This window comes from Crassostrea angulata, chromosome 8 (assembly GCF_025612915.1).
Source record: "Crassostrea angulata isolate pt1a10 chromosome 8, ASM2561291v2, whole genome shotgun sequence".
In the NCBI taxonomy this organism is placed as follows: domain Eukaryota; kingdom Metazoa; phylum Mollusca; class Bivalvia; order Ostreida; family Ostreidae; genus Magallana; species Magallana angulata.
Window position 1 is genome coordinate 22,644,368 of NC_069118.1, and position 20,393 is coordinate 22,664,760.

At 32.0% G+C, this 20,393-nt stretch overlaps 2 protein-coding genes across 2 annotated transcripts; one reads left to right on the forward strand and one right to left on the reverse strand.

The window, feature by feature from the left end:
- Nucleotides 1-264: 264 nt before the first annotated feature.
- Nucleotides 265-3,036, reverse strand: LOC128160793 (uncharacterized). Its single transcript, XM_052824121.1, has 2 exons — nucleotides 1,948-3,036; nucleotides 265-1,129 (listed from the first exon to the last, which is right to left on the reverse strand). The coding sequence occupies exons 1-2, from the start codon at nucleotides 2,868-2,870 to the stop codon at nucleotides 265-267; spliced, it is 1,788 nt and encodes a 595-aa protein (XP_052680081.1). The 5' UTR covers nucleotides 2,871-3,036.
- An 11,774-nt stretch (nucleotides 3,037-14,810) lies between these two features.
- LOC128161582 (N-lysine methyltransferase KMT5A-like) lies at nucleotides 14,811-19,072 on the forward strand (the record flags this gene model as incomplete). Its single annotated transcript, XM_052824897.1, has 4 exons — nucleotides 14,811-14,971; nucleotides 15,738-15,933; nucleotides 17,570-17,641; nucleotides 18,536-19,072. Coding segments are annotated over 4 exons (555 nt in total), but the record flags the coding sequence as incomplete, so codon positions are not given.
- Between the last annotated feature and the right edge of the window lie 1,321 nt (nucleotides 19,073-20,393).

Genomic DNA, 20,393 nt, shown 5'->3' on the forward strand with positions numbered 1-20,393 from the left:
ATATACAATACATACGTTAACATTGTTATTGATGTTATTGAAAATAGTCATAAAAATAAATATAAACATATAATTCATTTTACACACCCCGTCCCCCCCCCAAAAACCCCCGACATATTTATACTAAAAATCAAACATCAAGCATTTTGATTCCATTCTTCCATAACTCATTTCATTTTCTTCATCCAATAAACGAGTCCTGTCGTTATTTGGTGTAAATGTCTCCATTTCAATTGAATATGGCGAAGATTTATGATCAATTTTTTACTTTTTTATGTTCATGAGAGATTCGGTTCTTCTTGATTCAGATTCTTTTTTTGTTTTTGTGTTTCCCAAATTTGATAAATAAAAATCATATGCAGTTCTTATTTCAGATTTGTGTTCAGTGTTTAAAAAGTTGTGTTTGTTTCCTTTCAAAAAAAAGGAAATGGCATATGGTCCAATGATTACTAATATAATGCTTAATATATCACGACAATCAGGTGCGTTCATAGATTTTCTATCGAAAAGAAAACTATTAACAATTATAACGAAGTACACGATTACAACAATTGATTTTACACACAGAAAATAAAGCCATTTGTTAACAAATAAAAGTTGTTCATATACGGCGTCAAATTCCTCTTCATTTACAAATTCACCTTGCTTAGTTTCTATGCTTGTAGAAAAAGAAGAGGAAGAAGCACATTCATCTGAATGTATTTTATTACCTTTGTTCTGAGATTCAAACATAACAGGATTTCCGGACTTCTTTTTATCTTTGTTTTTGGAGGAAAAGGGTGTTGTTATTTTGGCTAAAAACCCCTTGCTGCTTTGTTTTGGTGATGCTTCTTTAGGAATGGTTGTATCAGAAGATTGTTTTCTCTCTTTCTTTTCTCTTTTCAGTTTAAATATATGCTCTAGAATCTCTTCATTCATATTTATGATTTCGCATATGTAATTTGAGATATATACAATTATACTGCCTAATACCAACGTGAATTGCATGATATCCACTCTAATTGGCAGTGCCACAAAGAATATATATGTAAACGATCTAAATAAGACCGTAAAATGGGAAATAACAGAACGAAAACATATAAAGTATGATATCAAAAAGACAAAACACATGCAAATATAATTCACAATACTACTAATACAAAAACAAAAAAAGCACCTTATACTTCGACAACATTTGCTACAGGGATACTTTTATACCCAGCACAGAAAAAAAGGCCAAAAGGAAAAAAACACATTATTAAATATACTGGAAAGCCGCAGTTCCACAAACAATATCTACTTTTTGTGCAATGCTTTAAGCAGATGATTTTACAAATTAAGGAGCATGGAAAAATAAATCTATCTCTGAGGTTTCTTTTACTATTCATCTTTTTGTTAATATTTTGTTCTGCATGACATATATATGGTTCATGAAACATGTATGTTTTATAAGGCACCTTAACTAGCCAAAGTAGCAATAAAGGACACACTATCGCGTAAACTATGTCAAACACTAAAACAATGCCTGGTGATAGAGATACAATAAACATATTTATGATATATAATAAAGGTTCGCTTGGAAGAACAACATTTAGATAGTCATTGTCTATATGCATACCCAAACAATATCTTCCAATTGTTCTATACAATCCAACGGGTACAAGAATCGTACACCATACAAAAAGTATTAATCTTGTCGAAGGTGCCGTTTCACACAAGCATTTACAGCATTTGTTTTGGGTGTCTACTGACAAATTTGTAAAAGACTTGTAATAAAGTAATTTGATGAAAAATCTTTTTAGACCGTATGGTCTATCATGCCTGATATAGAAAAGCAAAAACGGACGACTGTTTGCGTGTTGATTTTCGTTCTCTTTATCAGTGACATTACTTTGCTGATTTTGATTATTTGATTTTGAAATGTCTTGATCTTCGACATTTTCTTGATGAATGTCCTCTATATCTAACAACACAAGGAACCATACGAATTGCAAAGACAGGAGGTAACAAAAAATTGGATAAATTAATGGTAAATCTTCTTTCGTGAATGGATATTCAAGAATCCCGGTTTCACTAATTATTTCTGAACAAGTCAAATCGAACCCAATCCATATAGTTGTAATAGCATACATCCAAAACCGCCCTTTTTCTTCTTTGTAGTTTCTATTACAAAGACAGAAACCTGTGTTATTTTCAAAAAGTTCATTCCATAACAAAATTCGAATGGGTTGCTTTCCATCGTCGAAATTTTCAATGCAATTAGATTTATTATAAAGTAATGTTAAACCCAAAACTGTTTCTTCTTTGTCTGCAAGCAGTAAATAAAACGTAATCAGGTCAAAGTCGACTGGCAGTTGGACAATATATTTTTCACCTTTCACTATACATTGCCAGTGTAACAAATCGTCACGTTCTGTGTTTGAAACGTTTGTGAAAGGGTTTCCTTCTACGTTAATATAGAACAAGTAAAAAGATTGCGGTTCTGACAGTTTTTCTTTTGCTTGAAGAAAACTGTCCCTGTCAAAATGAAAAACACATGCAGATTTTGTTTGATAGGGTTGAACAAACGTTTGCAATGATCTTTCACCACGTCTGCTCGCATTTCTTAATACGTTGTAATTATTATCTGTACTGTTAATTTTCTCATTTTTAAAGTCAACATTGTGATCATATCTAATGGCCTTCGTCGATTCTGTATGTGTTAAAAAGAAGGAGGAAAGTGTAGATTTTGAATGTTGACTCTTCGCTTCATCTTGAACTGTCGCATTGAAGTTGCCCGAATTTCTGAGTAAATGATTAACATAATCAGTTTGCATTGTTCGACCACTTTTTAAAATAGATAAAAGAGTTGACTTTTTAATGTTCTCGTATTTTTCTTGTTCTAAACTCATGTTTCCTTTCAATTTCGGGTTGCTGGATTGTTGGTCCCTCTGTATGATTTGAACGATATTTTTGTTGGATGGAATTGTAGTATCGTTTGACACAGTGATATAGAAATATATGAGTGAAACTATATATAGAAAAATGAAGACCCCGAGATATCTGCATGAGTTGTCCATACCTGAAATAATATATATATATAAAATGCTGAAAAGAAGAAGCTTAAATTGAAAGAGAAATACTCACATTGCATTTTGTCAAAGTGAAAAAATTAGGACAAAGCATTTCTAAACTTAAAAAAAACATCATTGCAATTCAATTGAAATCGATGCGTAAAACTTTAGAACCAGTTATGCATAAAGCTTTGGTAAACTCGTCTGATCTGTATTACGTTTTAATAGCAAATGTATTAGTTTGAAAAAGGGTCAGGTTTTTTAGGGTATTCTTAAAACAGTGGAAGTATAAGAGGAATATATGGAACATTTCATTCCATTTTTAAAATCGGTTGCGTTATCAAATCCAATGATGTCCGATATGCTTTATTGAAGATCTAATCACGTATTATTAAAGCTCCTACCGAATGAAACTTCTTTTTTATATTAAATTTGTAATCCGTAATCATATTGTACGTTAATGCTTATATGGCATAAACGTACAGATCGATTATTTTCAGAGATTAACGAACGAACCAACACTTGTCGATATGCAAATAATCAAAATGTAAGCTATTATCAATTAAGATATGAATATTAACTCTCGTTATCTAAACTTGGATTTGTAAATGATTTCAAGTACTTGCAAGCAATATCACCACATGGTAATCTAATAAATAAATCTATTAAGGCCAAAAGACACGATCCTAGAGCATGATAATCTATTTTTATTTTTCAAGGCCTGTTTATATATATATATATATATATATATATATATATATATATATATATATATATATATATATATATATATATATATATATATATATATAATTTAAAAATAATAAATATCCAGAATAAAATCACAAATTGATCCTATTAATCGGTTAATAGGATCAATTTGTGATTTTATTCTGGATATTTATTATTTTTAAATTATTTAAAACTGTGCCGATTTATTTTTAATGATTATTGGAATAATGATTATTAGAATAATTATTAGGAAAAATCCTATTATTATTTACATAAACACCCATGGGTAAACCCAAACTTTTCATTTTAACGTTAAAAAATCAGTAATGTTAAACCCTAATTTATCCTTAATGACATTAATACAAAGTAATAATCAGTATTAGTTTAAGGGAAAGGCTCATTTACAAATTGCACCCCAAAGGAAAAACCGTGTTTTTCATTTTAATGTTAAAAATCAGTATTAAATTGAAAACCCCTTTTATCCTTTTTTTTGAAAATCCTATGATCATAAACTATGACCCATATGAGGAAACACATTATTTTCTTTTTATCGTTGAAAGATCTGACAGGTATAGTTAAACATTTAGGAAACCACATGCATCTTTCAGGACCAGAATGTACACCCTAATTCCCCCTAATGACATTATTACAAACAAATAATCAGCATTAGTTTGAGGAAAACCCTTTTATTAAGAAATTACACCCCCATAAGGAAACCAATAATTTTTAATTTAATGTTTAAAATTTAATACATGCAGTAAATCACTTAGAAAACTCTCTAAATCTTTTTTTTTTATTATTATTATTATCATTTGCACCCTTATTTATCTTTCATTACATTGATACAAAGAAATGGTTCTAATAAGTTTAAGGAAAGATCCTATATGTAGATATATATGAAGTTTGATCCCCATGAGGAAACTCATTTTTTTTCATTTTAAAATTTAATAAATCATTATAAAAACAATACCCCCCCCCCCCAAATCTTTCGGGATCAATTTTTACACCATATTCATCCTCATAATTAATGACATCAATGCAAACTTGTAAAACAAAAACAAAAAACCTACAAGAGAGCTAAATAAAAACTGAATCTTGTAAACACTCTCCAAAAGTAAAAAAATATTCTTTAACAAGGTAATTATTTAAACAATTTTACTCTGCTTCATTTTCAAATTCATTGAAGTTTACCTCTTTTTTTTTTTTTTTTTTGAATTGAAGTTTATTGATTTGAGTGCCTGTAATACATATGAGAACAATATTCTTTGTATACGAGTTGACCTGTATACGAATTGGTCTGTGTACGACTTGACCTGACAGTGTTACGACATATTCAAGGTAGCAAGGGACAGTTTCGAATAAAGTACCCGTCAATATTTTTGTAAAATTGAGAGTTGCTGTACTTGAAGGCTTATGAGTGTTGCTAAAATTCATGAAATGACTTTTAATGATTATCATTAGTTAGAGGGGTGTCTCTTGTTGAAATTGATATGCAATATGTAGGCCCCTTATGTTAGGTACATGAGAATCAGAAGTAAAATGCGAAACCTGCGGCTATGACTGTTGTGCTGACTTTACACAGTGAAATTGCAAGTTACAGACGGGAGGTAAAATAACACGAAAAGTAGGTGGATGGGACATTGTAAACTATACACTGGTAAGTTTCTGACATGTGATAGTGCAACATGCACGCGGTACGGAAGGTCAACCCTCTGCAGGGAATTAGCTGGGGGAGGTCTAAAAAGCTGAAAAATCATGAAAAATTAGCAAAATATGAAAGGGTCAAAATCTCATAAAAACCAGTATGTAGAGAATTTTACAGGTTTTGACTAGTAATTTTCTTCAGAAATTGGTGACTGGCCTTATAAAGAGTGAATTAAAGGTATTTGTGCTGAATGGGAACTGAGGAAATTCTAGTTACAGAGTTCCGAAGACATGCATCCCTTGGCTACAATGAATTGTATCAAAAAAACTGTCCCCTGCCACCTTCAATATCCGGTAAAAAAAATGTCACAAAACAAACCCCTCCATCCTGCATGCTTTATACGAATTACTACAGCCCCCCCCCCCCCCCCCCCCCCAAAAAAGGAAAAGAAGCTACGTAAGAACTTTAAGTCGTTTGAATAATTAGTGACAATCTTGTAGGAGAAGTTGAACGTATGAACAAGTGTAGAACCTCTCTGCGTTTCGTCAGCATGTGCATGTGTTCAATAGCTGCACTTGTAATGTAACGTGATCAAGTCCAGCACAATCTCCTAATTAAGCTACATAGCTTGGTTATAACACTTTTATTTTTTTAAAAATTGACATTTTAAATAACATGTCTTTTTTTCTTGTATTATTTTCATAAAATTATTTTGCTAAATAAATGAGAAATGTTTGGAACATATTAGTATGATTTTGATCAACGAAATCGATGCAATGCAATGATAAACAATAATTATTACCGTCGATTGACTAGATAGAATGGTCTTTTCTTAAAATGACACATGTCCAACTAACCCGGTTAAATGATAGAATTTGTGCCCTTTACTGTAATTCTTAGGAGCAAATGAAAAAAGAAATATCTCGGTTGTATCTTGCCTATATTTTCATTTGATTGGTCTCAAATACCTACAATGTTGCTCATTTATAATCCCATTTTACCACATTAACGGTTTTGGCAATGAAATCACTGGTCGCCATGATAAAATCCGAGAAATTTTGAGTGCAAAATGGCAGGCAAATTCAAACAGAGACACTTTTTGCCTCTGCTGGGGTTTGAACCAGGGTCCTCTGGCACGCCAGTCGAGCACTCTACCGAGCGAGATAAAGGGTTAACCCACTAGCCAGAGCTAGTAGGAATGCAATATACCTGACTCTACCACAGATATATTAACAAAATGCCTTTGTATGACCCATTATATTAATAATGAATATTTTGTGGACTTAATTACATATGCATTTTCAAAAAGGTTTGTAATATGAATGCTGTGTTTTACCCCTGCAGATTGTTTTTAACAGACTTAAAGTCGATGCGAAGCAGATCCGCTTTGCAGCTACTACATTGCAAGTATATGGGACGAATTCTTACTGTGACCTGAGCGTAGCCTGGTCACGGTAAGATTATTCTTTCTATAGATTGACCAGTACTGAATAGGGTATAGATTTGGCGGTGCTTTAAATGTTCCTGGGTGTTGTTTTGAAATCGGCTGATGTACGCTATATTATTGCTGATAGTAATGCAATATTGCTTTATTTAGAATTTTGTCCTAAAAACTTATATTGGAAGCCATTTTACCATTTACGAATAAATCAATAAGTTCTGAATAGCATAGCTGTTTCCATGGAAATAGAATGCAGATAAAAAGTTTTAGCCCTATTTAAGGTAATGTTCCATACCCCACTTGATAAATAAAATGCGTACAGAATTTTTTCATATTTTTCAAACATGTATCTGAGGATATCTTCTCATCAAATTTTACCCTGTTGGGTGGTCCATCGGTATCATAAGAGCTAGGGTCGTTGCTAAAAATAGAACCGATTGCGGAAAATGGCGCTTTTTCATACATAAAGAATATAAGTCTAAGCCTGAAATTTGAATTTCACAAAATCATTTTTTGACTTATATCCTATGTAAAATAAAGGAATTATTATTTCAAAACAAAAAATTTTATGTTACACTTGCTTATTTATCAAAAAAAGATAAATCCGCATATAAATGAGATAAAATGAAATAAATTTTCAAAGAGAATTTAAGCTCTTATAATTTTATTTACGTACAGAATTCTCTAAAATTTTGACATTATTTAAACCTTAACGCCCTTAATCAACTGGAAATAAAATTACCCAAGGGACCGGCCTTTTCAGGATCACAATGGGCGTATTTTGGGTAAAAATCATTAAAATATATATTTTGAAAAAAGATCCGTAAAAATTAAATTGTGCATAGGTTTATTATTTCATCGTTCTAAAAAAATATGTTAAAATTATTGTTAATTAGAAAACACGATTTAAACAAACTGTTGATTAATCTGTATTATTTAAACCGCAAAAGATTGTATCTTTGGATATCGGTAAGTATTATGGATCGAGATCGGTATTTAGAAATTGCAGTCACACGCGTGGATAATGCTAACTACCTGATATGCCTTTAGGACAGAACCTTTATTCACCCTTTTTTTAATGGTTTTAAAGACTGTTCTTAAAATGAAATAACTTTTCTTCAGCGCATGATTTTAATTCTAAAAACATTTTTTGTTGTTGAAAATATATCTATGCTCGTTGCTAAGCGAATATAGGATAAAGATGAAATAAGTCAAATTATTTCCCCTTGTGTATTTATCTCCCTTATTTATGCACTGGAATATATATAGATCTCGGTCAGGATTTCATTTTGGATGTTTATGGACTTTCAGGGATTAATGTTCAAAGAATTGGATTAAGTTCAGCCTTGTAATGAATTGATGTTTATGCAGGACAAAGTAAGCGGTCTATATTTTCAAAACGAGTACTCAATCGACACAACCCAGTCAAATTTTCATTTCGCTGAGTTATAGGCTAATTGATTGCAGTTTTCAGGATTTTTAATAGATTTGTTTCGAATTAATTTCTAGATCAGCTTGATTTTTTGTTTTGAAACACATGTACACCTTTTAGCGTTAGGTTTCGATTAGATCGGGCACGGAAAAAACGTAATAACGCGTGAATTACGTCAGACGTTGTTTTGTGACGTATGGATAAATTCCTTAAACACCATCAATTGAACCTATTGAAAAAGAGGTTTGATGCATACCAACCAGCTATTGGCAATTCTTTTAACCTATACAGTTAATTTAATTTGCATGGATTTAACAAACAAGATCACTATAACAATACTTTAGACTACATGTAGTTTCTAAATTCTAATATCTTGTCGGAGTACAGTTGCCGCACCTCCATTTATCATTACTGTGGTTCAATATGATTTATTTAAGACTTAGTAAGAAAATTTAATGAATTCCAGAAGTAATTGTTTTAATCTATTTCTTCATATAATCCTGAAACAGACAAAAACAAATTGAGTTTTTGGAATTTGTAAAATGGCAGCTTAATAATAATTTTTCATCCTTCTGCATTTTTTAAAATTTATATCCTGCATGCTTATATGGGTATGTAAGAATAATACCAAAACAACTTTTGATAGAAGAAATCTTGTTACATGTGAAAATATAAGGCGTCAACAGACTACTTTATGCACATAATAACATTGCAATGACCTGGCAATTAAAGCAAAAGTTTAATATTGGTTGACTAATGTAAGACTATAGTATTGAATACGTACATGTATATGACCGCAAAAAATGAAACTACTGCAAAATTTAAACAAGCATTATAAGTGTATTATATTAAAGGTAATGATTTTTTCTCCAACTTTTATTTCCATAACTATTTGCTATTCAACATATGAACTATTCGGAACTGGTCAACGACTGTATGAATAAAATTAAAGATTTACTATAAATTACAAAAGAGGTAGCCTAAGGGGACATTTACTTTTAAGTTGAAGTTTCTGACTAGCTTAATAATAATTCGGATGCTAAAAAGTTGAAGTCAAGTGAAGAAAAAGAGTAAAAATAGATATCAAAAACAGTTTCTGTGGTTAAGGAATAAGGTGCACCATCCAGTCTTTAATCTATCTTTCTAAAGACTATCAGATGATGAATCAAATTGCCTTAAAAATAAGCCCCTTTCTCAGTTTCACATCACTTTATAGCAAGATACAGGAATGCCTATTGGGGGCAGTCTGCAGAAATCCAACCCAGAATATTGGTAACAAAAAACACTAAATTCCCCTCTGACACAAACAAATAAAACTATTTCAGGGGGAGGGGATTGTAGCAGCTCATCTCATGACTTGAGGGTGGTACATTTAAAGGAAAAATTCAAATTCTAGATGGGGAGGGGGTGGTATATCTGGATGGAACAATGCATATAAAAAATGGCAGGTGAATAAACAAGGATGTTTTGCAAATAGGGCACATGTTGAAACATTAGATTGAAGTCATCATGGTAATACATGTAATTCATGAATTGTTCATGTCTAGTTGTCTATTTCTTGAACACCCAGCTAGCTACATGTACATCATTTTGACTATGTCTGTGGTTATCTGAATCTAAGATCAAGCAAGAGAAGATTTGATATAAGTATTGACCCAAATTGTTGTTTTAAAAATTACAAAAAACTTTTTTTATTTATATTACAGAGATAAAACAAATACATACATGTATGGAGAACTGTCTCGGTAGTGTGCGCATGATGTATGAGTTTTCTAATTGTATGGTCTAATTTCAATTTGGTTGGACTGACAATTTATGAATATGAGCATTTTTACTTTCTAATTTTCTGTCTAAAATGTTAATCAATTAAACCTTAAAATGAGTTGTTTAATCTGCGCAATTCTCATCTGGTTTAAGGTTGAGGCTGACTTTAGTTTGCATGGTTCATGTTTTTGTGCATTCTGATCGAGTAAAATACAGTGTATTTCAACCTTTTATGATTTTTACATAGATATAGACATTTATTAAATTGAACACAATAAACACATGATAAACAATTTTTTTTCAACAATTTTTCTGTGGTTTGGTAGGTGAGCATTGCCGTTGATCATGCTTTATATGTTGACATTATGATAAAATGAAGCTTTGTAGGAGTATATAGGAAAAAAGAAAAAGTAAAAATCGTAACCCTTTGAAATTGTATACACTAAATGATGGTATCTCCAGGGTTATTTTGCTTCATTTTGAATGAATCCATCATAGCAATTAATCTACATTTGTAATACATGTACCCAAAATACATGTATATAGCAAAATTCATCAACATGTTCATATTTTGAGATGACCCTCACTTAAACTAGATGGTAGAATTTAGTATTTTTTACATATAAGGTACAAAATGATATTGCTAATCGCGATATCACAATTCAAAGAAAATCTCTGTTGTAGTATTTTTTTTAAATCTGCTATGAAGTGCGGAAAATGAAAATTCTCTAAATATTCCTATAGAAAAATATACCTGTATTTTGAGATTGCCCCCCAAAAGAACCAGATGGTTGCTTTTTTTTTTTTTAAACTAGAGCTGATGTAAATTACATATGGTTAAAAATGAAGAGGTTTTCTAATGGGTTTTTTTTTATGCACCCCCCGCCCTTCCCAAATCGACCAGCTTAAATTATACTTCAGTTCAGGAAATCAGGGACATATACATGTATGTACACTCAGGTGCCAAAAGTAGGTCAATTTATTTTTTCTTTTCACCGTATATTAATTGAAATTTTTTTTTTTTTAGAATTGTTAAAATGAAACCCTTTGACCATGTACATTGAAAAGACTTGGATTGATACATTAAGAATTTTTCTAGCTCTTTTTGCATCTTATTTGAATATTTTTCCAACCTTCTATTACTGAAATTTAATATAAACAGTTCAAAGTAAGATTTTTCGCCTCATACATTGTAAAAAATATATAGTAGAGCTCTTAAAAACTATCTCAGTGTTGTGTTTGAAATATTCAAATTTTACAAATGAGTTGTCAAAAACTAATGTACGACAACAAGTGGAAATTAATCTACTATGCTGGAAATCAATATCAACTTCTTCAAAATCTGACCAATAATCTGACCTGAAAACCTTTTAAAAAAAAGTCTTGTTTTCGATGAAATATATAGGGAAAAACAAAAAATTGACATACTTTTGGACCAGGTGCATTAGTGGACAATCATGTAATAATGCCTGATATTCATGGTCTGTGTGTTGCCTCTTTACCAATCTTGTGCAGTAAGTTTCAGTTGAATAACATATACAATATTTTATACATGTGAATCAACCCACCTTGTGTAATGAGTTTTCTTGCAACCAACATTTACCATGGTTGGTTGCATTGCCAACAATTTTATGTATTTCATATGCACATGTAGTGTCAATTTTCTTGCCAATATAATATATATTTCCTAGACACATATAGCAAGTTTCCCAATGACACCAGTATAAATTCACCTCACAGATGTAGTAAGTTTCATTGCCAATTAATGTACATTCCTACACACATGTAGTGAGTTTCTTGTCCATATTCATTTAAATTACCACACACATGTAGTGAGTTTCCTTGTCCATATTCATTTAAATTACCACACACATGTAGTGAGTTTCCTTGTCTATATTCATTTAAATTACCACACACATGTAGTGAGTTTCCTTGTCCATATTCATTTAAATTACCACACACATGTAGTGAGTTTCATTGCCAATATACAGGTAACTCTCAATGGCTCGAACTTTGATTGGATCGAAGTTCTTGATCGCTGGAAGTGAGTCTAGGGTCCCGATTTTTTCCCCTATATAACTAAGCAAATTTACTATTGATTTCTCAAACTCTTGATCTCTCGAAAACCCTAGCTTGATCTCTCTAAGTCAAACTGCAGTCCTGTTCATAATCTATAGTTTCTTACTCTCGATACCTCAAAGTCTCCGTGTATCTCCAAGCGCTATACCTAAATAACACCTTAGACGCGGGACTTGTGTCACGAGTTGTTTTTTCAGGCGGCACTTGTCCTGCAAGGTGATAATTGTTTGATGACTGCATGACTATACCAATACCTAATCTATAATTATCACAACCGTTTTACGATAATTTGGAGACGCAATGAAAATGAGAAATTAATTGAGATGAAACGATAATATTGAGCCATGGTCAAATTTTAGAATTATAAAACTGTTAAAAGTATGCTTATCAGCATCATTGTCATTGTAATGATTATATTGCTGAACAAGTTCTTACAGCTGGTGAAGGACCCTTACGGTGGGAACAATGGGTGATACTTAGTTATCACATTTATGAAATGTTAATCGTCTAGCACTCCAGTAGTACTGGGCAATATGGTCTTAATATGATGCATAAAATAAATAATTATATTATGAATTTATTCAATAGTTGTTTGAATTTAGTTTTAAAAACATCCAGTTCTGTATATTTTACTGAAAAGAAAACGTTGTTTAAGCATGAGCGTAAGGTTAGCACTAATTAAATGGCTTAATCATAACATCCGGTAAGACTAATTTTAAAACCCATTGGTCAACCCAGAAAATTCCGAACTCTTGAAAACTCAAACTCTTGAAACTTCAAAGTTTTTCCTCGGACCCATGGACTTCCAGCTATCGAGAGTTACCTGTACAATCCTACACACATGTAGTGAGTCTCCTTGTCCATATTCATTTAAATTACCACACACATGTAGTGAGTTTCATTGCAAATATACCTTTCCACACACATGTAGTGAGTCTCCTTGTCCATATTCATTGAAATTACCACACACATGTAGTGAGTTTCATTGCAAATATACCTTTCCACACACATGTAGTGAGTCTCCTTGTCCATATTCATTTAAATTACCACACACATATAGTGAGTTTCCTTGTCCATATACATTTCCACACACATCATGTACATGTATAGTGATTTTCACTAAATTGGATTTCATGTGATAAATCAATAGTCATCATGAGGTGATAATGATAATAATAATTAAGGTGAAAAGTTAATAATTATCCACCTTATATACATTTAGTATAATATCTCATAACTCACATTAATGAAGTATGGCATCTCATATAACTCACATTTTAATTTGTATTGGCATTCATGTACAACTTCTTCTTCTTCTTTTTTCTAGCTTATGTAAGTTATAAAGCAGTCAACTAAAAAGATGGCAGCTTATTCAAGGGGGAAAATTGCAGTAAGTGAAATTTTTAACATTGTACATACAGTTGAACTTTAAGGTATATTTCAAACAACAGTACATGTGTATCGAATACCATTGATATGTTAAAGTTATTTGGGTGTGCATATCTCTCATTCTTTAAGTAAACATTTTACCGGTGATATCTCAAATTCTCATATTAAGATGTTTATTCTTGTTTTTGCTTAGTGTGACATATTGAAGTTTTCTATAATTGTCATACAGTCACATCTATTACTACTATACATTAAAATAAAAGACTCGAATTTTTGGGCTTTAATATCGAGAAATCAGAAGAGAACTGTCTTTTGTTCTTTATTTTTTAAACATCATTGGTATTTGAAGATTACCAGTTTGTTTTTATTTTTTCTCAATCAAGCTTCGCTTATTAATAATCAACGGAAATTCCTTATAAAAATCCGGAATCATCTGGATTTTTTTTATTCTACAATCTTGCGCATGTGCATTCCATTCACGCTAAATCACGGGAGGCTCTTTAGTTTATGTTTCCACAATATCACACTTGCATGGATAAACTCAGAAACGATAATACACATATGTTTAAATTTTCATTGAAAATTTGCTATATCCTGAGAGTTTGAATGTCAACATGTTGTGTAAATTTGAAGTGAGTAAAAAACATTGATAAAAAAGTGTTGAATTCTTCATTAATATGAATTAAATTTTTAGAAGAAAGGTATTTACAGCCTCAAAATGGTTTGTTATGAATAATTTGACTGTTAATCACAATGCAGCTTCAATAATTTTCTCCAAAACCGTTTCGAAGCGATTATGCAATTTTTTGCTACATTACGGGTATATGAGAGGCATTTCAACTGTGGTGAAGGCCTGTCCCGAGACACAGTTAGATTATTCTAACTAAGCAGAGTGTAGTGAATAATAGCATTATTGTAGGCTTAAAGCTTGGTTATGTAAATATGGTGTGTCGATGTATCTATTTCGTGAATGTCCGATATCATATGCAATATGTCAAACCGTGCATGCACGGGTCAGAGTCTAGTGTAATAGAAAATAGTATCATTTCTTTATTTTTATGTACCAATCTACTCAGTTTCACACATTTGTTTCCCTTGATTATGCAGATCCTTAAATGAAAAATGTCATTAGTTTCTGGAACAATTTTAGCCCCTTGCATTTGATAATCACAATTATACAAATAATTCCATAATAAAAGGCATTTATAAATAAATTAGGTTTTGTACATGATTTGTGAACACACTGTACAATCATGTAATGCAAAATATTCACCAATATTTTTTTTCTTATTTTAAGGATATGGGGTTTTTGCAACTCAAAATTTTCCAAAAGGAAGCTTTTTGGTAGAATATGTTGGAGAGAGAATTGTGCCCAAGGAAGCAGAAGAAAGAGAAAAGAAGCGCAAAATAAAACATACTAGTTATATGTTTTACTTTAAGTGGAATGGTTTGAAGTGGTAAGCAAATATAATATATTTATTGTGATTGTTATGAGAGAGAGAGAGAGAGAGAGAGAGAGAGAGAGAGAGAGAGAGAGAGAGAGAGAGAGAGAATTGTTTTATTTACCTATTTTATATTTTTTGTAATAGAACTTTTTCTGGTTCTTATGAGAATGTGAAATTGATATCCATATACAGTTTACTAGATGCTGGGAATTGTACAATTTAGGTCAGATTTTGATGACAGAAAATTAATTGGAATTTAATTAAAAAAAATTGTGTTTGAATATTCTCACCACCCTGGCAATTTGTTTTTAGAAATTGCAGTGTTTGCGGCAGGTTATGAGTTCTGAGAATTGGCAAAAAACCATTGTTACGTACATTTCAACTAAATATGGAGATGAAAATGATATCCTGTATAACTATTTGCACTATATAAAGGAAAGTAAAGTGAGCATGAGATAAAAAGTTTTATACAATGATTAGGTATTTTCTATTACCATGATTACACTATAATTCAGTGAATAAATCATTCTGACATCTTTGCTTGATGACTAAAATAACACCATGCATACGTAACAGGATTGGAAATATAATGACGGCCAAACAGAGATTTGAACCAGGGCATCCAGAATCACTAGACATGTACTCTACCAACTGAGCTATATATAGCCACCGATGATCAAACCAGTCCCACTTTCACACATATATGTGTAAATTCATTTTCATTAAAAACCGGGTGCAACCCTGCAAAAATCTATAAAATTGCTTTTTTTGTTTGTAGCATTGATGCAACTAACACTGAAAGAAAGGGGAAGTATATAAAGGACGAGGAAGTCGGAAGTCCGTTGAATAACTGTGTTATGCGCCTTTTGGTTACCGAGAATTATCCAAGGCTCTGCCTCTTTGCAAATAGAGATATTAAAGCTGGAGAAGAGTTAAGATATGATTATGGGGAAGCCAACCTACCTTGGCGACAAGTATGTGACAATTTTAATAATTGTTGATGTGTTAATGTGATTTAAATGTCAAAAGGATTTAAAAAAAAAAATGCACATGGTTTAACATTTCAGATTGTTTTTTACAACAAGAATTAGTATAATCAGTGAATCAATTAATTTTTAACCTGTATAATATTGAGTTTACTGCGCGAGAGTACATGTAATTCAGAACTGCACAGTAATAAATACTGTATAATTTAATAATAACCGTATTTTTCCGACGATTAGTCGGTATTTTTTCCTCTGAAGCAGAACACCCGACTTATCGTCTTGTTCGACTTGTCGTAGGCTCGATGTCAGAAATTTTTTAAAAATAGCATTTAAAATCTTGGTTTTAATCATCTTGAGTTGGCTGTGTGATTGAAAATTACGTTGTTCAATTCACTGTTTATCTTTAATAATTATATCATTTTCACTCATCTGTCAACACTTAAATACATAATAATAACAACAGTTATTAAAAAATGTTACATTGTCTTTAATCAATTAAAAGTTTTACCGTTCCGTTTTTATAAACACATCGTCACATGGTTCTATGTATCACTAGTAGGAAGATAACATTGCGCAGTAAAATTGAAACCAAGTTTGAATGGAAGAAAATATTGCAGTAGGTCCGGGGGATGTTTTTTAATTTAAAAAAACTTAAAATTTAATTATTTTATTTGTAAAGAGTTGTTAGTGGAAAGTATAAATCAGAAATATTTAATGGTCAAATTCAGTCTTAAAATACGTAATCGGCAATTATCAGTACTACTGTTTATACAATAGGCTGACACCGGTTGTGTTAATAATCTTGCCCTAAGGCTGAGATCTTTACGGCAATTTCACTCCCTGTGTATATAAAGAGTACCGTTATAAAAGTGATTATAGTTCATTGATTAATTATTGTCCAATTCTTTGATTATTGTTAGATAATTTTTTTAGGAAACGTATGTATGTCGTATATCGTCATTATCAAGTCGTACAAATGATCGATCTATTTCTAACAGTGTCTATGTAAAACAATAGCGTGTAACTGCATTACTGGATACAAAGTAAACAAGTTTCATCAAATCATAGTATTTGCGAAGCTTTCTGCACTTGAGACCCCCCTTTGAAGTCCGACAAGACACATGCTATGCCTATGACACCGGAAATTGTTAAACAAACATTGACCACGCGCCGAATCAACATGTGGCTGGTTACGTAATGGCGAATACACTGGCGATAGTCAGAGTGGATACTTATTTTAATGCTTGGGAATAAAATATTTCTGACAAAGTAAGTTTAGTTTTGCATAACACGCGATATCTGGAATTGTTTAAAATGCAAGCGACTTTGTAGAAGTTGCCGGTATTTGAAAATTTGATGCATACTTATAAAGCGTAATTGTTTAAATGTTAATCATTAATAATAATTGGTAGCAATATCGGTGACATCATGGCATCATACACTAATAATGTTACTGCAGTTTTATAGGCCATTTTGAAGTGATAAGATCGACGTATGGTCTGAGTTCGACGTATCGTAGGATTTTGTTAAAATTTTGGCTAAAAATGGGCAATTCGACGAGTCGTCCGCATCGACGAGTCGTCGGGAAAATACGGAAATTGTTACAACTATTGTTCTCTTTAAGATTCACGTGATGATAATCCATTTGATGATAACCCGTTTGATGTCAACCAGGACAGTGAGGAGAACAATGAAGGTTACTTTTACTTAATGTTTCTAGTGTTCATTTTGATTTGATACATGTACATGTATTAAAATGTATTTAATATTTATGTGTAACATATGTCATAACAAATACTGGTACACATTTCCTGCACATGTGGTGAATTTCCTTTCCATTTTGAATGCATTTCCCACACATATGAGTGAATTTCTTCGCCAGTGTACATTTACTACACATGTAGTGAGTTTCATTGTCCATATTCATTTAAATTACCACACACATGTAGTGAGTTTCCTTGTCCATATTCAATTAAATTACCACACACATGTAGTGAGTTTCCTTGTCCATATTCATTCAAATTACCCATACATGTAGTGAGTTTCCTTGCCAATATACATTTTCACACACATGTAGTAAATTTCCTTGTCCATATTCATTTAAATTAACTTTTTCAGTGTTTTTGCTTGTGATAACATATGATAACACAATTGATTTTGTACTATACAGTCCATTAAATTCAAATAACGTATGATTTGGGCGCAAGCAGGGTTTGCTTATTTATATTCAAATATTTAATTGTACAACTGCTGGAAATTGTCAAATCCATCATAAAGCCCTCGAGCTTCATTGGATTTGATCATGCCCCGACCAAAATTATCACCCCATAATACATGTACTGAAAGAATGATTCCTTATTCCTTAATAACTACCACACACATGTAGTGAGTTTCCTTGCCAATATACATTATCTTCACACACGTAGTGAGTTTTCTTTTCAATATACATTAATCATGCACATTTAAAAAGCAGACTTTGATGAAATTGATTTTGCTGACAAAGGTGTGTTTATAAATCATGTTTTTATTTTCTGTCTATTCCCCAAGAATTTTCAAGGCTGTTTATTGATGTGTCTTTTCTTCAATATAGAAACTATTGATACTGAAACAGAGAGTGAAAAAGAAGTTGATGATGATTCCAACACTGCATCCCCTATGGAAGGTACTTTTCATTCAGTTGATTAGATCCAGATCTTTTTTAATATTCCAGAGTTAGGTAGCCTATAAAGTAGAAGGTATTGCAACAAATGTTTCAAATATAAGTAGGGTGTGCACTGTTCAACCTGCCAACTGTGCAATCCGGTACACTGGACATTCTGACCTCATACTTGTATTTTATTCCCAATTTTTTTTTTATAATGTATCTAGGATAAAACACTACACTGTAAGTTTCATAACCTGAGGTTTTATTTGGTCAAAGTACTTTAAGTAATTCAACACATTACATAATGTACATGCACAGTAATTGCTTGTTGGCTAGGTTACCGGTACAAAGATGTCCTGTAAGGTTAAAAGTTATGGTCGTTTTAGAGCATAGTTAACTACATTTTCTAGTTAATAGTACATAGTGTATACTGTGTAATTTCATACCTTTTGTGCTACTTGAGGTGAATTTTTATCGAGATGTAATTAACATTGTATATTGTATTGCAGTTCCATGTAAAAGTAAAAAGCTAAGCACAGAGAGATCATCATGCCCACCCCATGCAAAACCTGAGGCTCAAGGACAAGGTATTATCTTTGATTATTTAAATTTAAAACTTTTTACGGACACCACCTGCCAGTTGCCATTAGTGACAGTAACTTAATTGCATATAAATTAGGTATTGTAGATTCAAGTTTGTTCAAATTATGGTCCCTGGGGGTAGGGTGGGGCTACAATGGGGGATAAATTATATATAGAGAAAATCTTTAAAAATCTTTTTCTCAAAACTATTAGGCCAGAAAAGCTCAATTTAAAATGGAAGCATCCTCAGGTAGTGTAGATCCAAGTTTGTTCAAATCATAGTCCCTGGGGGTAGGGTGGGGCCACAATTGGAAGATCAAGTTTTACATAGGAATATATAGAGAAAATCTTTAAAAATCTTCTTTTTTAAGACTATTAAAAGTATTTGGCCAGAAAGGCTTAAACTTGTGTAGAGGCATCCTTGGGTAACTATGTAAATTCAAGTTTGGGAAATCACAGTCCCTAGTGGTAGGGCGGGGCCGTGATGGCGGTTTGGATTTTTACATAGGAATATATAGAGAAAATCTTTAAAAATATTCTGGGAAAGTTTTCGGTCCTAAACTCAGTACTTAGTGTGAAAGCACGGGTTATGCAGATTTAAGTCTGATGAAACCTTGATTCCATAACGAAAAGTGGTGCCACAAAATGGGGGGGGGGGGGCTATTTAGGAATAAAGAAAAATCTTCTTACAAGTACAACAACAAAAGGGGATTGGTATTTACCAAAAATAAAGAGGTGGATAAAAATTGGCAGATTTTCAAGTTTTTACTGTACTAAGTTGTCAAGATATTTTGATACTGTTATGCTAATTTGATCAGAATTAAGGCAGTTGTTGCTCAGGTGAGCGATGTGGCCCCTGGGCCTCTTGTTTAAATTCTTGGATACAATGAATGAATGAATATCTTTTTACTATATTTCATACAGTTTAAACATTCAAAGGAAGGATACCAATTTTTGAATAAAGACTATACATTTGGGCTGAAGAACAAATAACCTTAATGACAAAAATATGATAAAGATACAGCAATTTTAAAATAATAAAATCTAATTTTTTTTCACAGCCAGTGTTCAACGTCACACATGGACTGCTGTAGAAAGGCATCCTTGGAGCGACAGTTTAATAACTTTATCAAACTAGGGAAAACTCCTGGTCAGCTTGACTGTTTAAACGCCATTAGGAAGGAAAAGGCATTATCAGGCTTCACTTGGCGCAATGTGAAGT